The sequence below is a fragment of the Gallus gallus genome, chromosome Z (genome assembly GCF_016699485.2).
Source record: "Gallus gallus isolate bGalGal1 chromosome Z, bGalGal1.mat.broiler.GRCg7b, whole genome shotgun sequence".
NCBI lineage: Eukaryota > Metazoa > Chordata > Aves > Galliformes > Phasianidae > Gallus > Gallus gallus.
Genome location: NC_052572.1, coordinates 2,471,044 through 2,492,378, shown reverse-complemented (window position 1 = coordinate 2,492,378; position 21,335 = coordinate 2,471,044). Strand labels below are relative to the sequence as shown.

At 43.4% G+C, this 21,335-nt stretch overlaps 2 protein-coding genes across 3 annotated transcripts; one reads left to right on the top strand and one right to left on the bottom strand.

Annotated features, from left to right (window-relative positions):
• Positions 1-341: 341 nt before the first annotated feature.
• On the bottom strand, positions 342-8,347 carry ATP5F1AZ (ATP synthase F1 subunit alpha Z chromosome). Its single transcript, NM_204286.3, has 12 exons — positions 8,208-8,347; positions 7,240-7,318; positions 5,953-6,122; positions 4,946-5,119; positions 4,687-4,853; positions 4,395-4,543; positions 3,279-3,430; positions 2,921-3,145; positions 2,705-2,812; positions 1,538-1,682; positions 1,176-1,326; positions 342-547 (listed from the first exon to the last, which is right to left on the bottom strand). The coding sequence occupies exons 1-12, from the start codon at positions 8,265-8,267 to the stop codon at positions 466-468; spliced, it is 1,662 nt and encodes a 553-aa protein (NP_989617.3). The 5' UTR covers positions 8,268-8,347; the 3' UTR covers positions 342-465.
• On the top strand, positions 8,146-20,548 carry HAUS1 (HAUS augmin like complex subunit 1). Of its 2 annotated transcripts, none has more exons than XM_015277278.4 (9): positions 8,146-8,768; positions 11,934-12,108; positions 13,037-13,172; positions 14,203-14,337; positions 14,873-14,996; positions 15,948-16,013; positions 17,360-17,431; positions 19,210-19,257; positions 20,246-20,548. In XM_015277278.4, exons 1-9 carry the CDS (start codon positions 8,715-8,717, stop codon positions 20,318-20,320), a joined length of 885 nt encoding a protein of 294 aa, XP_015132764.1. In that variant the 5' UTR covers positions 8,146-8,714; the 3' UTR covers positions 20,321-20,548. The 2 variants fall into 2 exon arrangements, with proteins under 2 accessions (XP_015132764.1, NP_001025796.1); NM_001030625.2 differs by lacking the exon at positions 8,146-8,768 and adding an exon at positions 11,599-11,689.
• The last annotated feature ends 787 nt before the right edge of the window (positions 20,549-21,335 follow it).

Genomic DNA, 21,335 nt, shown 5'->3' with positions numbered 1-21,335 from the left:
TAAGACTGCTAGAGGACAACACTACGAGGTGTAGGCAGCCACCACTCATGCCAAGAGCATGAACAGCTTCACAGCTGTATGCCTTCCTCTGAAAGCTACCTGGTGAAAGGGAGAAAAGCTACACGAGCAAACCACAGTTGTCACAGTGGGAACTGCAGTCAGCCACATAATCCTACTGGTAGCTTTCACACAGGGAGTTTCATTCACTTAACAATTAAATGTCCCCTGATTTTTCAGGGTTCCTTCAGCAACAGTGCATCCAGGGAAATTTAACTTTCCTCTAGTGCACAGTTAAAGTAGCCAGCCAGAAAAGCAGTAATTGAGAACAGCATATCCAAGCCTTTTTACATGGAAACTTTTATTCTCAGTGAGATCTGTACATTCAAGTCGCACATACATTTATGTCTTTGATGGAGAGCACATAACAACAAAAAACAGCCTGTTCTGTTTGAACAGATAAAGACTTTATGCCTCGAAAGTAGACAGGAAATTTGTGACTATTTCCTTCAGCTTAGCTTCCGTCTGGTCAGAGATCTTCCCCTCAGTCCTGTCAAAAAAGAGTTTAGTTAAACTTCTGACATGGGAATAAACACATTGTCAATTCCTAAGGAGAAAAAAAATCTACTACCATCCCTTCTCCAAAAGAGTTTGCTCTGTTTACGAACTAAGTTTTGTCAACAAATAAGCAGAGCCTTGCTGAGCCAGGGTAGTACAGCTATCTTCTATATAGCTATGCCCCAGAGAGAGAATGAACATGATCCAGCTCGGGATAAAGCAAGTTAGAACCAGCTCACAGAGCAGGACAATGTTAATACTGAAATCCCCACAGTCAGCTCAGTAACAAGGCACGAGGCAGCACCTGATCTACAGCACTAAAGCTATAAAAAAAAACATGAGAACTGACTGCACAAAGCGATTTCAGTATCAGCTTACAGGACAGGCACAGAAGTAGGTTCACTTTAAGCACCAGCAGGGTTTCTAAACTGGAAGCTGAACGTAAAATGCTCAGCTCTGAATAACAGCACAAGGACAGAAGACAAGCTGATTTGACCTCCAGTCAGAGGCAGCATAGAAGGCCTGATGTTCTAGGATACATTAACTTAATGGTTCAGTGTTTGCTATCTGTGCTCCCACTCTCACATCAGTACTCTTGGGATAAAGATAACAAATCGTACCTGATGGTGGAGAGGAGGGCCTGGTGCTGACTCAGCACATGAGCCAGAAAAGCACTCTCAAATTTAGTGATTTTGCTGGGCTCCAGCTTGTCCAGGTGACCTCTTACACCAGCATAGATGACCGCAACCTGTTCCTCAATAGCCATGGGAACTGCATGGAAAAAAAAAACATTCATACCATCAGCAATTTTTCTACCACAATACATCAAGGTTATGCGGAGGCTTTCTCTGAAATCAACTGCACGCATGCAACGCAGCTCAAGCTTTCATTTACAGTGTCCAAAGAACATCTTACTGCTTCCACAGAGACCAACGCAAGAGGTGAATGGGAAATGGAGACATGTTGCATCCTGGACACTGACCGTACTGTCCTTGTTTCAGGAGCTCTGTCAGACGCACGCCACGATTCAGCAGCTGTTGTGTGGCAGCATCCAAATCAGACCCAAACTGAGCAAAGGCAGCCACTTCACGGTACTGAGCCAGCTCCAGCTTCATGGTACCTGCCACCTACAAGACACAGGTCACAATGAGTTCCACCCATTGAACCTTGTAGTCAGTAGGTTATCTTCAGAAGACAGCTGTCATAAGTAAGCTGAACTGACAACTATCTGTACTCCTAAAAATCCCGTACTGTTTGGCCTTTTAACGCTTTATGCCTCCCTGAAAGATTCATAACTGATTTTGTACCTTTCACACACGCAACTGTAGGAGTTAGAAGGAACCTCTAGCGATCATTGAGTCCAATCCCCCTCCTAAAGCATGTTCCCTGCAGCAGGTCACACAGGAAGGCTACCAGCTGGGTCTTGAATACCTCCAGAGAAGCAGACTCCACCAGCACTCTGGGCAACCTGTGCCAGTGCTCTGTCACTCTGACAGTGCAGAAGTTCTTCCCTGCGTTAGTATGGAACCTCCTGTTTTCCAGTTTCTGTCCACTGCCCCTTGTTCTGTCGCTGCTCACCACCAAAGAGTCCACACCCACTGACTTGACCTCCACAGGTTAGATATCTATAAACATTGGTAAGGTCCCCTCTCAGCTTTCTCTTCTCCAGGTTGCACAGCTGAACACATCCTTCAGCCTTTCCTCATACTGGAGATGCTTCAGGCCCTTAATCATTTTTTTCACCCTCTACTGGACTCATTCTAGAAGATCCCTATTTTATTTTATATATTTTTTTTTTTTATCTGGGGAGCCCAGGATTCATGGCCATGGCCACAGTATTCCAGATGTGGACTTTCTAACTTGTACTAGGAGTACAAAGTGGGATTAAGAGTGTTTTCTGTATCTGGCTAGCTCAGCACACATTTCAGCACAATGAAACATATCAGCCAAACGTCTCTGTGCAGACAGCCTTCCCCTCACTCTCCACCTCCTGCTTCCTGCCCGCAGGTAATGGAAATATCAAGGAGATCCCTTAAGTTTGTTCTAATTTCATAATGTCAAGGAACCCTAAGCTTAATTCCCTTTGTATTCGTAACTCTTTATGAAAGAATGAAATGGGTTGCACATCCTCCAGGTTACTCATGCTTACCTGCTTCATTGCCCTGGTCTGAGCAGCAGAACCTACGCGGGACACAGACAGACCAACGTTGATGGCTGGACGGATACCTTTGTAGAACAGCTCAGTTTCCAAGAAAATCTGCAGGAGAAAATTGTCTTACTAGCTTGTTCAGACGCCCACAAGCAACCCTTAGAGATATGCCAGTGAGCTGTACAGAAGTACTGGTAAACAAAGAGCAAGTCTTACCTGTCCATCAGTGATGGAGATGACATTGGTTGGAATGTAAGCAGATACATCACCAGCCTGAGTTTCAATGACAGGCAAAGCAGTCAGAGAGCCACCTCCGAAGGAATCGTTCATTTTGGCTGCTCTCTCCAGCAGGCGAGAGTGCAGGTAGAACACATCACCTGGGTAGGCTTCACGGCCAGGTGGACGACGTAGCAGCAGAGACATCTGACGGTAGGCAACAGCCTGCAAAATAATACAAAGAAATCTCTCAGATTTCAGTAGCTCACTTAAAATTCTGAATTTCCAAGCCTGGGGAGCTCACGCTGCCCTAAGCACCAATGCTGGATGATGAGGTCTGTAAACTATGATTCCTGACCTGTTTGGACAAGTCATCATAGATGATCAATGCATGTTTTCCATTGTCTCTGAAGTACTCCCCCATGGAGCAGCCTGAGTAAGGAGCCAGATACTGAAGGGGTGCAGCATCAGATGCTGTTGCAGACACCACAATAGTGTACTTCATGGCATCTGGAGAGAATGTGAGAGAGAGGATAGTAAGTTCGTTACATTATCATGCCAATAACCAACAAATACAATGTGTAAAGTACTAGTTGGTGAAGCAAAGCCAGACAGCATCACAGCATCACCACACTGTTACATGGAATGTTACATGGAAGAACACTATACCAACATTATCAGTCAGCCTGACTACATCAATAAGTTTCAAGAGTAAATTTATGGCAGCTACTGTCTAGCACTTGCAGATGTCTTTCTTGTTTGAAGTGTGGCTTAAACTTCAACTAGGACACACTTACACTCTGGAAGTCACTCAGAGCCCAGTGTGTGATCTTTTAGCTTTTGCAAGGAGGTACTACAATGTTTCACAGTCCAGTTGTTACTGAAATATTCTTTTTTTTTTTCTTCCCCTACCAACCATGATTCTGCTTGACCAGCAGGCCAGAGGTCAGCTGCTTTTCTTCTGAGCTACATTTGCAGCCAAATGTATATATGTTACATATGCAGTCACTTTTGTCAGACACATTACTGTTTCTGAAAGTAAGTTAGCAGGTAATCTGTGTCTGAGCAGTAAAGACTCCTCACTAAACTACCATTCCCACTGACTTGCACATATATGAAACAAATGTTAAGTTCATCCGTAGTTTTGGGACACAGCTTGTAAATCAGGCCTGCCTAACTGTCAATAGTAAATTCCTGACCTCTGATGAAAAAAAAAAAAAAAGAGGGTAACCTTTTCAGAAGCAATTCAACAATTTGGAGGGTTTCATGCTAGTTTTCTAATGCACAGTAGAGAAAAGAAGGCAACCTGCTCCCTCCCCCAACAACTGGAAAGACTCCCTGTCCACAAAAGCAAGTAGTTCTCTCTGACCTATTAAGAAAAGAATTCTGTCCGTATCTTCAATTTCAGTAGTATTTAGTGTTATAATAAGATGTCACTATTAGCCAAGCTCAAGCATCAGAAGGAACCTATTACCTGCATCAGTGAGCCTCTTCACCAGCTGAGCAACGGTAGATCTCTTCTGGCCGATGGCTACATAGATACAGTACAGCTTCTTCTTCTCATCTGTTCCATCATTAAATCGTTTTTGGTTGATTATTGTGTCAATGGCAATTGAAGTTTTCCTGTATAATACACAGTTAGGTTAAACTAAGCTGCCCGTTTTTCTCCCCATCTCCACTCAGTTACGTACAGAATGCTCTGCCGCATAAAGGTGAACACAAGTCTCTATTTACAGAAACATTTTTAGTTTGAGCACTTAACTCACCCCGTCTGCCTGTCACCGATGATCAGCTCACGCTGGCCACGACCAATGGGCACCAAGCTGTCCACAGCCTTAATACCAGTCTGCATAGGTTCCCGCACAGAGATTCTGGGAATGATGCCAGGGGCCTTCAAGCCAACTCTTCTACGCGTCTTAGATGTAATAGGACCCTTTAAAGAGAGGAAAAAAAAAAACACACTGCAGTCTCTATCACACAGAAGCAAGCTTAAGATTTAGCACTATTAGACTTAGTTACACTTACCTTCCCATCAATTGGATTGCCCAGGGCATCTACAACACGGCCCAGCAGCTCTTCCCCAACTGGAACATCCACAATGGCACCGGTCCTCTTCACAACATCCCCTTCCTTGATCAGTCTATCATTACCAAACACGACAACACCAACATTGTCGGGCTCCAAGTTCAAGGACATTCCCTAGGATAACCATCATGATAGCATGAGAAGAACAATACCTACATCTACGCTACATCTATGTAGCTACAATACCTACATATACCCACATCTATGAACTCCTGACAGTTTAGTACTGAAGCAATTAACATGGATCACTGGTGATCTCAATCTAATTTAGAACAATCACCAACGTTCTGCTTACATCTGATGCACGCATATCCTTCCACACTGGCAGTAATACCTGCATAAACCCTACATTTATGACATTTTTAGTTGTACTTGCAGCACTCATCACTCCTGCTAAGAAAAACTGAAAGGATTATCAGGGTTCAAATAAATTTATCTTGCCTAGGAATTCAACTATAGAAAATAACTGGATTATCTGCATAAGGTAAATTATAGCATTAAAAAAAAAAAGCTGGAAGAAATACTTCAGAACTCCCAGGGAGCAGTCAGCTTCCTAACTTTAGTCTACCCGTAAGACTGTAAGAAGTCAGCAAATGGCAGAGTATACTGGATCACAGAGTCTGTTTCTCAACAGTAATCAGAAAAGCCTGTCTGAAACCAACAAAAACAAAAGAGCTAATTTGGCACTGGACTAACGCTTCCTAGAGGAAAGCAAATAAAGATGAAGTGCTGGCCAAAAAGCAGTTAACAATACCAAAAAGCAAACCATCACAAATCCAAAGTGAGCATTTGCTTTTTGTACCATTATTTCAACACATCAAATATTCAAGCTACAATTAAGTCCATAAAAGATCCTTGTGGGTCATTCCAAATGCACTATCAGATTCTTCTTACAAAAGTCATCTTTCTACTTCTACAATAAATAAATTGCTTTAGTGAAAGCTAACCTTCAGCCCAGAAGAGAACTCAACCATTTCTTCTGCTTGGACATTTCTTAGGCCATACACACGGGCAATACCATCACCAATTGAGAGTACACGGCCAGTCTCCTCAAGTTCAGCAGAGGTGTCAGCTCCCAAAATACGTTCCTCAAGAATAGAGGATACCTCAGCAGTGCCTAGGAGATATTTCAAACCATATTCAGTGAATTAATGCACAGTATGAATGCAGTAAGCTTGCCTCAAATTCACAAGTTAACGTACCCTTTCTTAAATATGCCATAAAATGTGGAAAGCAATGCTTCTCCTTACATATGATGCATAAGACAAGCAACAGCCTCGTGTACACAGCTAATAAAAGCAGCTTCAACTCATTACTGAACCAGTTTCAGTCAAAACAGTGATAGACATTCAGTTTAGTCATCAATTTCCTTCAGAATGCCCTACAGTCTTGGCAATTCCTCTCCCCAGAGGGACATCACACTGAATAGGTCAGATTTAGCTAAGAAAGAAGACATGCTAGCTCTACAGGCAGAGAACTGGACACAGAAGAACACTGCCCACTCACTGGTAACCCAATAACCAAGTGGTTTTTTTTTGTTTTTTTTTTTTTTTTTTTTTTTTTTTTTTTTTTTTTTTAAAAAAAGCACTTCATAAATTTAAGGAGCAAGTTTTTCCAATATAAGCTATTTAAAGTGTATTCTCCATCTTCCCCAATTTGGTAGCATGCCTATAACAACTTCTTATGTCCTCAGCTAGGATGCCCCAAGGAACACAGTGAAAATTATTTCTTCACAGTATCCTTAGTCAGTCTAAGCAGCGTCAAAATTGCAAGTGGGCCACAACCAAACACTGCCATGCAGTGCTGCAGCCTCGTTGAGATGCTGTTATCCACAACAGTGATACCCAAGGACAAAAGGTCAAATTCACGCAAGCCTGAGAAAGTCATCCAACTCCATAATATTCCTACCAAGCAGAGACGTAACTGGAATTTGGAGTATCTTTTATTTTTATTTTATTTTCCAAATAAGTCTGCAGAACTTAAAGACTGAGGAGGATCTTTGTGGGGCATTTAAGTTGATATGTGATCATTCTTTTAGTTTGGGCATAACTCGAACCATTATTAAAATGACATCTGAATGTGACCCCCCATAAGTGGTATTTCGCTTTCCAGCGCAGTACACAAACATCCTGGTGGATTTTATCAGCCGACACACACACCTCACACTCTGAACTACCAGACTGATCACGCTTTTAAGCAAAATTCTTATAATACAGGCCTTTCTTCTGTCTTACCAGTTTTCTGAAAACCCATTTTGGAGGCATGGATGTTTCTGGTAGCAACAAATGCGGCACCAAGGGCATTTCTGGAAACCTAAAATAAGCAAATGTTTCAGTAACAGTGAGGTTTCCTTGATCATACAGAATACTCTGAAGGGAGATTATATCAATCTTTCGGTAAGGCTTATCTGTCTCCATTTTGAGTCGTTTTGCTGCAATGCCAAAAAGCTGCAGTTACGGCATCAAGCCCAGCCCTATTTTTTCTGCAGGGGCTGACAGCAAAGGAGCCGGCTCTAAATTATCAGCTGCATTTTTATGTGCAGCACTGTGCCACCACTGCAGCACTCTGGCAGCACCTCCTCTCATCTGAGAGGATACTCTGACAATGTCAGGAGCATGAAAACATGGGTGCACCCCACGCTGGAAAGACACGGCAACGCCTGCTGAGGGCTGACCTTTCCAAGGACAGCCTAACTGCGGTTTCTGCAAATAGGCCGCACGCACACAGCTGCACAAAGGGCTGAGACAACAGATGCCCTAAAAGGTTGTGGCCAGTCTGCAGTTCAGCGCTAATACTGTTTCCCTCAACTCCCAGCCAGGCCTCTGCGTTCACCTTCACGAGGCACACCGGCTGAGGGCCGGTTCCAACACCCCGCTCACCGCCTGCAGGCACAGCTGGCAGCGCCAGCCCCCCACACCGCGACCCCGCAGCCTTCCAGCCACGAAGCAGCGCTCACCTTCAAAGGGCACGGCGCCCCATACCCCGCCCGCCTCCCAGCTGAGGATACCCCCGCTGCCCAGCGGACGCAGCGCTGAAGTCACCCTCCCCCCCCGCGCACCCCCAGCCCGGCATCAGTCCCTCAGCGGGAGCTGCGGGCATTGAAGGGGCGCAGAAGGCCGCGGCCCCTCAATGTCACCCCGGCTCCAAGATGGCGGCAGCTTGCCGCCCTCCCCCGCCCGCGGCGCGAAGGAGGCGCACTCACCAGGCCGGCCTGCCGCGGCAGGGAGCGGGCGAGGACGGCGGCCACGCGGGCGGACAGCATGGCGGCGGCGGGCAGTGTGAGGCAGGCGGGAAGCAGCGGCCGGCCCACGGTGCGCTCTCTCTACAAAATGGCGGCGCCGCGCTCCGCCCCGTTAGGAGGTGGGGAGAGGAACCGCTCCCTGAGCGCTCCGCCCTGCGGCCCCGCCAATGGACGCAGTGCTTCGTTCTCTTCGAAGAAGCTTCCTTCCTGCGGGGGGAGGTGCCCTTGAAATGGACCTGGGAGGGCGGGGAGCGCGGGGACTGTGGGTTGGAGGCGGTTGAGGCCAAGGAGGGCTGTTGTAGGCGGAGTGAGGGCGGCAGGTCGAGGGAGGAGATCCTCCCCCTCCCTTTGTAGGCCACGTTTAGAGTGCTGTGCCCGGTTCTGATTCCGTAGTTCAGGAATGACAGGGAGCTGTTGGAGGGAGTCCAGCTGAGGGACAGAAAGCTCTCTGGTGGCCTGGTGCATCTCATGTTTGAGAATGATGAGGTACCTGCGACACTTCAGCCTGGAGAAGGCGGAGAGGTGATCTTATCAGTGCTCATCCGTATCTCGTGGGTGGGAGTCTGTGAATGGGGCCAGGCTGTTCTTGGTGGTGCCCAGTGACAGGACAAGGGGCAGCGGGCATAAAGTGGAAAGCAGACGGCGGCTGTGGTAACGATCAATGCTTAAACTTAATTCCCTTTTATAATAAGGCCACCCACCTAGTTGACCAAGGGGACCCAGTTGATGTGATCTTTTTGCATTTCAGTAAAGCTTTCGATACTGCTTCTCACATTATCTTCCCGGACAGAAATATAATGTGGTATGTGAGCAATTGGCTGAGGCGTGCAGCCCAAAGAGTTATAGTAACCCTTTGATATAGTAACCCTATAGTATAGAAAACAAAGGGTTTCTCCTCTGGAGATACTCAAGACCTGTCAGGATGCCCACCTGTGTGACCTACTGAGGGGAACCTGCTTTAGAATGGGGTTGGACTCAGTGATCTCTACAGGTCCCTTCCAACCTCTACATTTCTGTGATTCTGTGAGCAGGGTGGCAGCCAGACTCTAGCAGAAATCCCCAGGACTCCATTTTAGGGTCAGTTCTCTTTATGCTTTCATAAATGACTTGGATGTAGAGCTAGATGGTGTTCTGAGCAAAATTGCTGACAATACTCAGTTGAGATAAGCTGTTGGCTCTGTAAAGGGTGGAGAGGACTTAGAGACACAGACAAATTAGAGAGCTGAGCAATCACCAACCATGTGAAGTTTAACAAGAGAAAGTGCTGAATTCAGCATCTGGGGAGGCACCTAGCTCTGTGTTTCTGTGATTCTGTAGGAAGTTCTGTACGAACAGGAGGAAAAACTACTTTGCTTTGAAGGTGACAGGGCACTGGCACAAGCTGCCCAGAGAGGTGATGGAGTCTCCTTGTCCGGAGATACTCACAACTCACCTGGACACTTTCCTGTGTAACCCACTGTAGGGAACCTGCTTTAGCAGGCTGTTGGACTATGATGATCTCCATGGACTCCTTCCAACACCTATGATCCTGTGATTCTGTGAAAACTAGGCCAAAACATGCTCTCATCCTTCCTGCGCTCTGGGAAGGGGCTGAGAGGGCCACAGTGTGCAGCTCCTTGCCAGTCTTCTTAATTATATTGTTGTTAATTATAAATCTCCTGAAACACATTAAAAAAGATGGGTTTAGAGAGGTGACATTACTTTATTCCTCACAGGACACAAGGTGGAATATTCCCACAAATCAAGCATGCCAACTCTTCATACTAGCTTATATTTATAGACCAAAAAGTTTTCCCTGCACCCTACCAAATGTATAAGTCACACTTACCTTCTACATATTTGTAGCATTATGTAAGTACAATACAGTACATTATGTAAGATTCAATTAAGTTACAGAACTTAATTGAATCTTCTGTGCTTGCATGGGGTCTTTGATGGTCTTCAGTGGTCTTTTGGGGAGGTGTCCCATTCCTTGTTTTATCCACATTTGGGCACAAGGACACTTAATTTCATCTGGTTGGTTACTGTTTTGGACTTGTGTCTCATCTTAGGAATGCCTGTCTTCTTGTTTTTTATTTACAACCACCTTGGATCTTTGAAGAGAAGCATCCGGTTTTGGGAAGGTTGTTTATCCTAGATAAGCAGGACATCTGGAACTTAAAGCAAAGCTTCAGCCTTGAGCAGAATAGCCAGACAAAAGTGTCAGGTAATCAGCTTTTGAGACATCAGTATGAGAGAGCTTTTGGACAAGGTTCTGGACAACCCAATTAAGATGTAGATCATAGAATCATAAAATGATTTGGGTTGGAAGGGACCATAAGGGTTTAAGGTCATATAGTTCCAGCCCACTGCTATAGGCAGGGGCAGCTGCCACCAAACCAGATTGCTCACAGCCCCATCCAGCCTGGCCTTGAATGCTTCCAGGGATGAGGCATTCACAGCCTTGCAGGGCAATCTGTTCCAGCATCTCACCACCCTCGCAGTAAAGAATTTCTTCCTGATATCTATTCTAAATTCACCCTCTTCCAGTTTAAAGCCATTTCCCCTTGTCTTGTTGCTACCCGCCCTTATAAAAGATGTGCCTGCTCATTGCAGGGAAGCTGGACTGGGTGATCTTCAAACGCCCCTCCCAACCCAAATGGTTCCATGATTCTGCACTATATTCTTCAGCCAATCTCTTCACTGAATCAAAGAATGGTTGGGGTTGGAAGGAGCCTTCTAACCCACCCGATTCTAACACCGTGCCACAGGGACACAGCTCAGACTGCCCAGTGCCCGTTCAGCCTGGCCTGGAGCAGCTCCGGGGATGAGGCACCCTCAGTTCCTCCGGGCAGTGCCAGTACTCTCATTAGGAAGGACTTCTACCTAATATATAACCTACATATCACCTTTTTTCAGTTTAAAACCATTCCCCTTCCTCCTATGTGTGGCAGCACAGCAGCTTGGTTGCTTTGATGATGTATTTTCCAAGAAAGAGCCTAACTCTTTTGTTATGTAAGAAATAATACGCATATTTTGCCCTTTAACTTATTTTTCGTCCCTTCTGGGTGAAGGGTTTTACATCATGTGAATGAAAACACACGATTCCATCAAAAAGAAATCACCTCAAATTACTGTACCGCTTAAAGACTTATTTCCTTAAAAGTTTGGGGTCCATAAGGGGAAAAGAAAATTCTCTGGAAACACGGAGAGCTTTAAAATCAGCTGTCACACAAGCGCTTACTGCGCATAACGAATTGCCAGTCCCGCCCCCCCGCCCGGCACTACAGCTCCCAGCAGGCCCTGCGGTACTACAGCTCCCAGCAGGCCCTGCGGTACTACAGCTCCCAGCAGGCCCTGCGGCGCGCCCTCTGAGCGCGGGGAATGCCGGGATGGCGGCGGGAGGCTCAACGCAGAAGGCGGCGGCAGCTGTGGGGAGCCCTATGCCGGAGAAGCTGTGGCGGGTAACGGTGGGGCAGGGGGATGGAGGCGGAGAGATGCGGCAAAGAAGGGAAACGGTGTTATAAGTTAGCGAGAGTGCCTGAAGCAGAGATAAAGGATGCTGTCTGTTTAGACTTGTGCTTTGACTGATGTCGTAGGGGCCGTTTCTCAGGGATGCAGAGCTTGCAGCACATCGCTTTTCCCGAGTCCATCTGCTACTTTCTGTATTTTCACCGGGCTCTTCTTTTTTTTTATTTCCTCTGGCAGATTACTTCGTGGCTAAAGAAAACGTTTGAAAATCAGCTGGTGCCACAGTTTGACGTGAACACAAAGACCACTGATCTCTTGTATGAGCTTGTAGAGTACAGTGAAGAAAGGGAGAGAGATGTTTCTTTTCTTATAGAGGACATGAAGAAAAGGGCAGCAGAATATGATGCAGGAGGTGAGTTAAAGGCTACAGTTGTTAGCTTTTTTAGAGGATTTTTCCTAGTGCTCTTGTAGACTGTCTTTGTTAAAACGAGAAGATCAACTATATTAAAAAAGAAATAGCAGGAGGCTAAGCATTTGTTGTGCTGCAGCTTTTGCTGCAAGACAGTCTGTTCCTTCAGCAAGATGTACTCGAACGTAACGTTGGTCAAGAGCAAGTTTTTATGCTGGCTTGAGCAGGCTGTAAATACAGACAAGCAGATTAATCATTAAGACCTCCTGGCCTACTGGGCTGAATAGCACAGCATTCAAATATTGGCTGGATAGATAGAGGAGCAGCCCTACAGCTGATTTCAGAGTCTGAGCTGATGCTAATCCCCTGTTCAGGAAAGCACTTGAGGAATTTGAAACAACAGTGATGTGATTAAGTTTTGCTTATGCTGCCTGGAGTGTGTGTCTAATCATGCGCCACTCACTTGGTCCAGAAAACACACAAGGAACCGTAACATTTTTAATGTATGCTAAAGGATGGACCCTTTATTGGCTTCATTCAGAAAGGGATTGCACTTTTCTGTGAAAAGAATGACGTTGTAAAACCCTACTTGATTGTTTTTTCTTTGGGTCTTCTAGTGACTTGCCATCAAATTAATAAGGATGGAGACTAGACAGTTGATTTAGGCTGTTAGAGAGTGTGAGCACTGACAGACAGACATGGATGCAAGCTCTTCTGCAAATGAGGCTGCAATGAGGCTGCCCTGGTACAAGGAAATGTCTTTACTAAAAAAGTTTTGATATGACAAGCATGATGGCTCTTTCCCCAACGGTGGAGAGATAAACAAACTGTCTAGGCTATAACTGGGTTGTAGCTTTGGATAGACCCACCTAGAACCTGGAAGAACAGCAGTATTAAAAATAAATCTTTTTTGGTTCTGTTTCTTTTTTAGCTGAATATCTGCAGAGCCTTCTCACAGAAAGCCTTGGTCTTTCACCATCCAGTCTGTCTGAAGAAGGCACTGCCCACCTTAACACTCTGGTAGACAGTGCAATGATACTGGAAACAAAGGACACTTATCTTACCAGGTAATTCTTCCTACTGTGTAGCAGAGTTGGTGATCTGTGCTGTTTCCCTGTTCTTTTTCAGTTCGGCCATTTCAAAGTGAGTTTCCATACCAGGAATCCTACTTGACCAACTTTTGCACCACTTGAGCAGCTTTAGAGGGCACAGAAACTGAGCACAAAGGTCTAACAGCTCTCACACCCTCCGCGTAAAGGAAAGCATCTGAAGCCCAAAGGGTGCCTCAGTTAAATCTCTTCTCAGCCTATAATTTTGTGCTCAATTGCTGTACAGTGTTGCTACTAGGACTGTCATGCCAGGTAGCACAAGCTAGAGCAGTTTTCATACTGTTCAGGCAAGCAAGGACTGTGAAAATGTATCTGGTGACTCAATTTCAGCTCATCTCTTTTGTTTGTTATCTGGCCTCAGTTCATGTAAGGAGATTTCCTTGGCTCAGACACAGAAAAATGGCAGCTGTTAGTCTATTCTTTCAGGGCTTCTTTGTCTGTCTTTAAACTGTAACAGCAGGAGTGCACTGAGCATTGTCAGTAAGTAGAAGGCAAAGTCTGCCTTAAAATCCAATGTTTTTCGTTTAATCATGTTTAGGAGCTTTGCTCTTACTGTTCTTTTCTGAACTAAAGGAGCAAGCAGTTATGAACCATTGTGAAGAATAAGTGATTGAGATACTTCTGGTTGTTTGCTAGGGACAAATAGATTTTCAAGGGCTAAATAGAGTTTCTCTCAAAGATAAACTGGCAAGCTGTGAGTGGAGTGTGTAATTATTTCAGGCCTGGTTGTTTCATTTTCCAGAATGCCAGGTCTTGTTTAGCTTTTCCCAGTGCTTAGGTTGCTGGACTGTTTCCCCTTCCAGATAAAATTTTGTTACTTAAAGAAAATACATATCTGAAGAAATTTGCTATATTTTCTTCTTAAACACCTGCTAGTTACCAGATATATCATAACATGAAAAAAACAAGTGCTTTGTGGTCAGGGGAGGGGGAGGGGAGACAACAACAGTACTAATTCTGAGTTGTTCCTTCCCACTCTTTTCACCAGCTTCTTCTGTGCCATCAGTGATAGGACTTTGGAACTGCATGCAGCAGAATCAAAAAACAAAGAAATGGAACAGAGATTGGTCAACCTAAAGAAAAAACTGACTGCTACACTGGTGCTGGAAAAGCAGTTAGAGAAGTGAGTAATAGATGAAAAAGGGGAAATATGTGAGCAACATTGTGGATCTTTGTGATGTCCTGCATTTCTTGCGACAACGAACAAGAGTAATTTAACTGTTCGGTTTTTGATGCATTTCTAGTTAATATTGGGAAGTATCAGTCAAAAGCTGTATTCTATGGACACATTCAGTAGTCAGAAAGAGTTTGGGGATGCAATTATATCTGTTTTAAACTAAAAATAGTTTGCAAGCAGTTTTCAGATGTGGGCTGGCATCTTCCACCTACTGCCTTCCACTGAGGTTGAAGGCAAATCACAAAACTGTGGGGGTTAGAAGGAGCCTCTAAAGAACACTGAGTGTGAGTGTGGCCTTTGTGTGTCTGGAGGTGGATGGATATTTCCACTGGGGAATCTTACAGCAAAATGCAAATGTCTTCTTCATCCTCTCCTTTTGGTGTTGGTTGTATTAAGAAGTTCAGCTTGAGCATGGGTGACCAAGTGGTATGTGTGTACGGTATCTCTCTGAATGTAAGGGTTTGTTTCTTTTCTATTTAAGGGATCTTGAAAAAACAAAGACGCATCTTGAGATAGAAGTAGCCAAATCAGAGAACCGACTTCAGAACCTTCAGTTCCTGGAAGACAAATCTGAGGATCTCAAAATTAGGATTAAGACTGCTGAGGTAGGTAGAAAGAATTATCTAACTAATCATCTAATGCTGTGACAGGTTGCAACTGTCATGGTTGGGTCCAAAATTGTAGTTAAGGACGTCCCAGGAGCCTCTTAAACTCCTGGACCTAGGGCTTCTGGTCTAACAGTCTAACAGGACAAGTTACCACACTTCAATTGTTCCTGCTATTTTTATGCTCCTTCTCCAGAACATCCTACGGTAAATGCAAGGATACTTTTCCTTCTGTAACTGAAAACTTTAATAGCTCAGACTACTTTATGCTTACTGTGATGTACCATAGTGTAAGGGTATACAGATGAGTTATCAGTAGAGGATATGCTTGACTGAGGTAAACTGTATCAAAATTCTGAATAGAGTGATTTTTCTTGAGATTAATAAATGATTAAATGTGGAAGACAGAAGTTGTAAGTTGTCTTCACCTTTCCTGTATGATGATTAGTGCTTTATTTATCATAGAATCATTAAGGTTGGAAAGACCACTAAGATCATCTAGTCTAACCATCAACCAATGCCTATGACCTCTCTAGACCGTGTTGCTCAGTGCAACATCTACTCTTCTCTTGAGCACCTCCAGGGACAGTGACTCTACCACCTCCCTGGGAAACCCATTCCAATACCTGACCTGCATGTTCTCCAATAACTTGACAAATACCAGATAGAAAACACTGCACTGCTGTGAAGACATTTTGCTGAGAAACCTCTTCCTAACCTTGCCGTGTGCTTTTCTCCCACTAATTTTCTGTAATGATTTATATTACTCATGGTATAAATTTTAGTAGCAACTGATTTCATGTAACATCTAGAGCTATGGTTCAAATAACACATATTTGTCCTCTTACTGAACTGTGTTCTTGTCAGCCTGTTTCACCCAAAATGGCAAAATCTTTCTCCTCTCTGTTACATTTTGTGATCAGTTATGTATGAGCTCTTTTCTGTTTGTAGGAGCAGCTTGCTGCCAGCGGGTTAGACCAGTCATTGCTGCATGAGTCATTAGTGAGCATGTCTGAGGTAGGTACAGATGGAGGTTTATACAATGATCCATGTTCTAAACAGAGTGGACATTCCATGGAATATATTTCATTACGTAGCTGCCTATGTATTGCAATTACTAGATAAAGTGATCTGGGTGACTGCTTCTAGTTTGTGCAAAGTAAACCTTCTCTCAAATGCTTCTGAACAAGAGGAGGAGGATGTCGAGTGAATCCTAGATCCCGAACCACTTTGTACCTTTTTCTTGTGACTTTAGACACATTTTTTTGGGCTAAGTCATAAGACCAACAAGAGAACGTGTTAAAAGAAAAAATGCTTCTGGAGTTGCAAGCTATTATCTGGCTTTGTGCTGAAGTATTTCTACACCCGTAACACATTTGTTACAGCACTGCACTCAACATGCTTTAACATTACTTGCTATTACTGTAATGAGGACTTGAATCCTCCCTGTTTCTTCTTCTAGCTTTTTCTGCCTATTAAGCTGACCAATGAAAGTACATTCCCTGATTATTATTATTTTTTTTATTATCTTGTTTTACACTGTCATTCTCAAAATTAAGCACTGGGTGGCAATGTTGACATTGCTCAGCATTTGAGAATAGTACTAAGCAAAAATCATTGAGTTGGAATTCTGCAATACAAAGTGGCATAAGGAACTTCCTCGTCTTTATCTGACCTCCATCATCTTCTAAAACTTGAGTAAAAGGGCATATTTGACTCAGTGGCATTTCTATGAGCTTTGCCAAGAGCTCAGTTCAAATAGCATGAATGACTTCTGAATGCTTTTTCTTTTTTTTTTTTTTTTTAATTTTTACTTCAGATTGAATATTTGAAAAGAGTTAAGTGCTTTGTAATGTGGTAAACTTTCAGCCTCCAGGAGAAATTACCTCCTCCTGTTAACAGAGTGACCAAAGTGGTGCAAATGTTGGGGATTTCTTTTTTCTGGTGCATGTGCAAAACTGTTTTCACAAATAAACCATAAGCATGAGAAAGCATCTTCTTCCTTGGCTCTGCTCTCTGTGTGACTTGCAGTGATGTTAACTCTGAAAGTCATGTCACTGGTAGAGCCTCCTTTGAAATCTCCTCTCCTTTCAGGGAGGTGAGATCAGGTGGCTATGCTGTTAGAAGCAGTGCTGTGTGCTTTCAGAAAGCAAAAGAAAATACCTCTGTGTAAAACTGGTACTGGGTTTAACTGTCTCGTTGCTGAGTGAATGGTTGATCTTTAGTTTTCTATGTGTTTTGAGAAGCATCACAAGAACTCTAACCAACATCTGTGCATTCCTTAATGCTGTAGATAATTGTGGTGTAAATCAATGAAATACAAGGAAGACTACAGAATATAATCTACTTTCCTCTATTCACAGAAACTGGCTGAAATGCAGGAAGAAATGGTGCATGTGAAGAAGAAACTTGAGTACTATCTTGATCTACCTCCTGTAATTACTCTTTCCATGGTTCTTTTATATTTGCAATCAAATTAATTCTAACAGGCTTCACAATATAAAGGAAGCTCTTGCTATACTTCAGTGGCTAGAAGGCTCTCTATCTGTTAGCATTGCTGACTAAAGACTTTCCTTCAACAGGAGGCTATTTATTGATTAAGCAAAGCCAAAAATACTTATATGCTTGCCAGATAAACTTTGTTCTTACAAAATGTGTAGGAATATGAGCTCAACAGATTGGCTGATTGAACTCAGTATCAAGGTAAATTACCTGAAAATTAGAAATTATAATTATTGAGTTCAACAGAATTTTGTATATTAAATTAGGGCATACATTTCAGAAGAAGTACCTGAATATAAATGTAGACTTTGTCCCCTAAACATGTAGTGCATCTTGTATGAGCACTGTCTGCTCTGCTCCATCATCATCTTCGGTTTCTCTCTGAGAGTGTTGGGCATTCAGCCCTTTTGGAAAACAAAAAAACAAAAACAACCAAAAAGCCTGTACATTCTCTTTTAAATAACTATATTGCAGTTCTGAGAGATCTTCTGTTCACTCCTTTAAATTCTGCTTTTTTCTGCTGCTGGTCTCCATGCCAGGAGTTACAATCAGGCTGCTCTGCAAAGCACCTTTTGTAAAAAGGATTTTACCCACTTCAAATAAGAAGAGACAGTGTTGCAGAAGACTTTCAGTTGAGAGTAATTCTGTAAACAACTTCTTAGCAGCTTAAAGAAATCATGGGCAAACAGAGCTTTAGTCTGGGGGAGTGAGGAAAGGCCTTGGCTTTGTGTGATATGTGTATTACACTGTCTGAAATGCTTCAGAAAGTTAAACCCAAATATTTCTGATCTCCTTTGGAAAATTGCCTTTACTTTTACAGATGAGTATTAAGGATTGTCTCTGACATTCCAGCAAGATTTGGTGAAAAGTGGAGCAAATAGTTGAATGGGTTTTAGGTTTAGTAAATAGAACAGTAAGCAAAACAGTCACAATTTTGACTTACCTAACACTGCCCATTACCTCCTTATCTGACAACCCCATAGCGTGTGATATGTCTGACCTCTGAGAGGTGAAAAAGGCTTGTTCCAGTTTTTCTAAATGGAGCACAGGGGTACAGAGAAACAAAGGACCTTCTCGGGAGTTGCACAGAAATTGTGATGAATTACATCATTTGTGTTGTGAACTAAGGTACCTGTCTGCTGCACCACCCTTCTCTCTTCACCTCTTTAACCCTTCCATAGAGGTCTTGCCCCTCAACACATCTTCCTGTAAGGAAATGAATGAGGGGAGAGGGTGTGACTGCTTCTCATTTAAATTCACGTTAGTCAAAGAAGCAGCTGCCTCATCTCAAGCAAAACAGGATGTTCAAATTGCATTAGGTTTCCCAGTTCCTCCTCCCCCTGACTCCCTGTCAGAGGGGACAGGGAGAGCCCTAATGCCCTGCTTTTGGTGCAGACAGAATGAAGGATGGTTTGTGCTAAAAGCACATTGTGCTTTGTAAAATTAATTCCTGGATGTGTTTAAAAACTAGTTTGTTGATTGGCTAATATAGATATTAGGCCATACCAGACTTCTGAAAAATATCTGATTGTTTAAACGAAGCTTATAATAGGCTTTTAATGTCTGTACCTTTTGTATGTGAAAAGCATACACAAAACTGATTTCATTATCCTTGAATTCCCCTGTGGCATATAATTAGAATTTTGCAATGATGCAGGAACTCTGTAACTCAAGTTGAAATATTGATTTCCATGCCATTTTCTCTCATTAGAATCTTTCCCTTGCACGAGTGAAGGTTGAAGAAGCAAAACGAGAACTGGTAAGAGATTTTATCTTTCACAAATATTTAAATGGGTGCTGTCATACTAAGACAATCTATATGCGTTAATTGCTTGTGGATTTATCAACCTTGGATTGTAGTCTTAATGATCTCTGGAGGGAAGTTTTGCTCTGGTAAGGCAGAAGCAGTGCATACTGGTAGGAGGAACTGTTGGAGGAATGATACCTAACAGTGTTGAGGCAGTTGGACATAATGGGGATTAGGTATATATCTCTCTGGATTTTTGTCTGCTTCATCTGTCAGAATGTTTATTCAGTGAACTGTGTTGATGCTTTTTAGTTCCAAATCTACTGCTTCTGAATTCTTGATGTGTAGTAAGGCCCATGTTTTATTGAACAGCTGCCTTGTAGATTGCAACAGGGACTTTTCTCTATAGAACATAATGCTCATTTCATACATGCGTGTGTAACCTGCAGGCATTGTTGGGAAACATTTAATCTAGCAATGTTTGGAAGGTCTGTGTGAAGCTTTCCAGAGTGAGCTGGACCATATTTGAGCATAAAAGCTGTCTTTGTTTCTTTATGTTAGTACTTACTTGCTCATAGACACAGCACAAGGTATTCAGTGGTAAGCCATTCAAATGTGATTTCTAATCACATTTTCAAATACCCTGTACGTTTTCAGATGGGACTGCTCATACTGGTGAGATACTTGCTTTGTTTTTGTAGTGCAAGCTCACCTTACCAGCATGCCAGGCTTTTGTTGGGTGTGTGCACTCTGTAGTTCAGCTTGAAGATATCTGATGTCCCATTAGGGCACGGTATAAAGGCCAATCAGCATATTTAGTGCTTCACTTGGAGATTTCTCCATTGGGGACTATTGAGACCACTGCTGCTTGGAGTAGTGAGAACTTCCAGTCCAATACTTGGGTTAATCAGTACTAATAATATCTTACAGTTTGATCATCGTAGATGTAACAAAAACTGCTTTGCAGTCACTGAGTCCTGTTGGTTTTCTCTCCTGCCAGAATGCCTTGGAGGAAGAGTTCTCAAAGCAGATTGAAATGCTGACTCATGATGTGCAGGAAACCAAAAAACTCTAGTTCTCCTGAAGTGGCCTGAACAGAAGATTTCCTTCTTGTCTATTTATTTGTACTAATAAAACATTTTGGACTTAGTATATTCTGCAGCTTTCTGTCTTACTCTTATCATGGTTGGATGGCACGCTTGTGACCTTTCAGCAAGCATGCTCTTCTTTTCAGTGGTTCGTGTAGCAGTGCATTTGTAAATGTCACCTACTTTTCCAATAAAATTCTTTCTTTCTTCCCAAACTTCTTATTTTTATCTTTTTTTTTGTTTGTTTTTTTTCCATATGTGGTACAAATACTTCATCCAGCTGATACCAGACTGATAGTAATACGACAAAGAGAAATGGCTTTAAACTAAGGAGGGCGGATTTAGGTCAGATGTGAGGGGGAAATCCTTTACTCAGAAGGCAGTGAGGCCCTGGCACTGCTGTCCAGAGCTGTGTGTGCCCCATCCCTCAAGGTGCCCAAGGCCGTGGATGGGTCCTGTGAGCCCGAGCTGGGGGAGGCACCCAGTCCACTGCAGACGGTGGGGTCGTGGAGCTATAGGATCCCTCCAACCTGAGCAATTCTGTGCTCTTCACCAGAAAGTGTTTGCAGCAGGATTGGATACGCCCTTAAGAATATGACTGATCAGGGAATCTGTCTTCCCTCTTTCTTCTTGTCCAGGCTCTAGGTTGTATTTTTTCTTCCCTGGTGTCCTTGCTTTGGTGGTGCAAACACTGTAATGACAATTACAATGATTCTTTGCATCTACCACATCACTGAAATGAAAAGAAGAGCAAAAGCCAGAATTGAGGAATCTTTTTTCTTCCCACACACAGAATGTTGATCAAGTTTGTGAAGATGAGCTCTGGATGTGTAAGGAGTGCTTCTTATTTGGGGCTTTTCTTTCAGGAGGAATGTAATTGTTAATTACTTCACAGGAGTTACAGTACTGGTTTCACGCCTCAAATTCCACTGCTCACACAAGTAAGAGCTGGGATGAACTGTCCCAGCATCAACTGCCTGAGAATCTGGGGTTTCTGTTTTC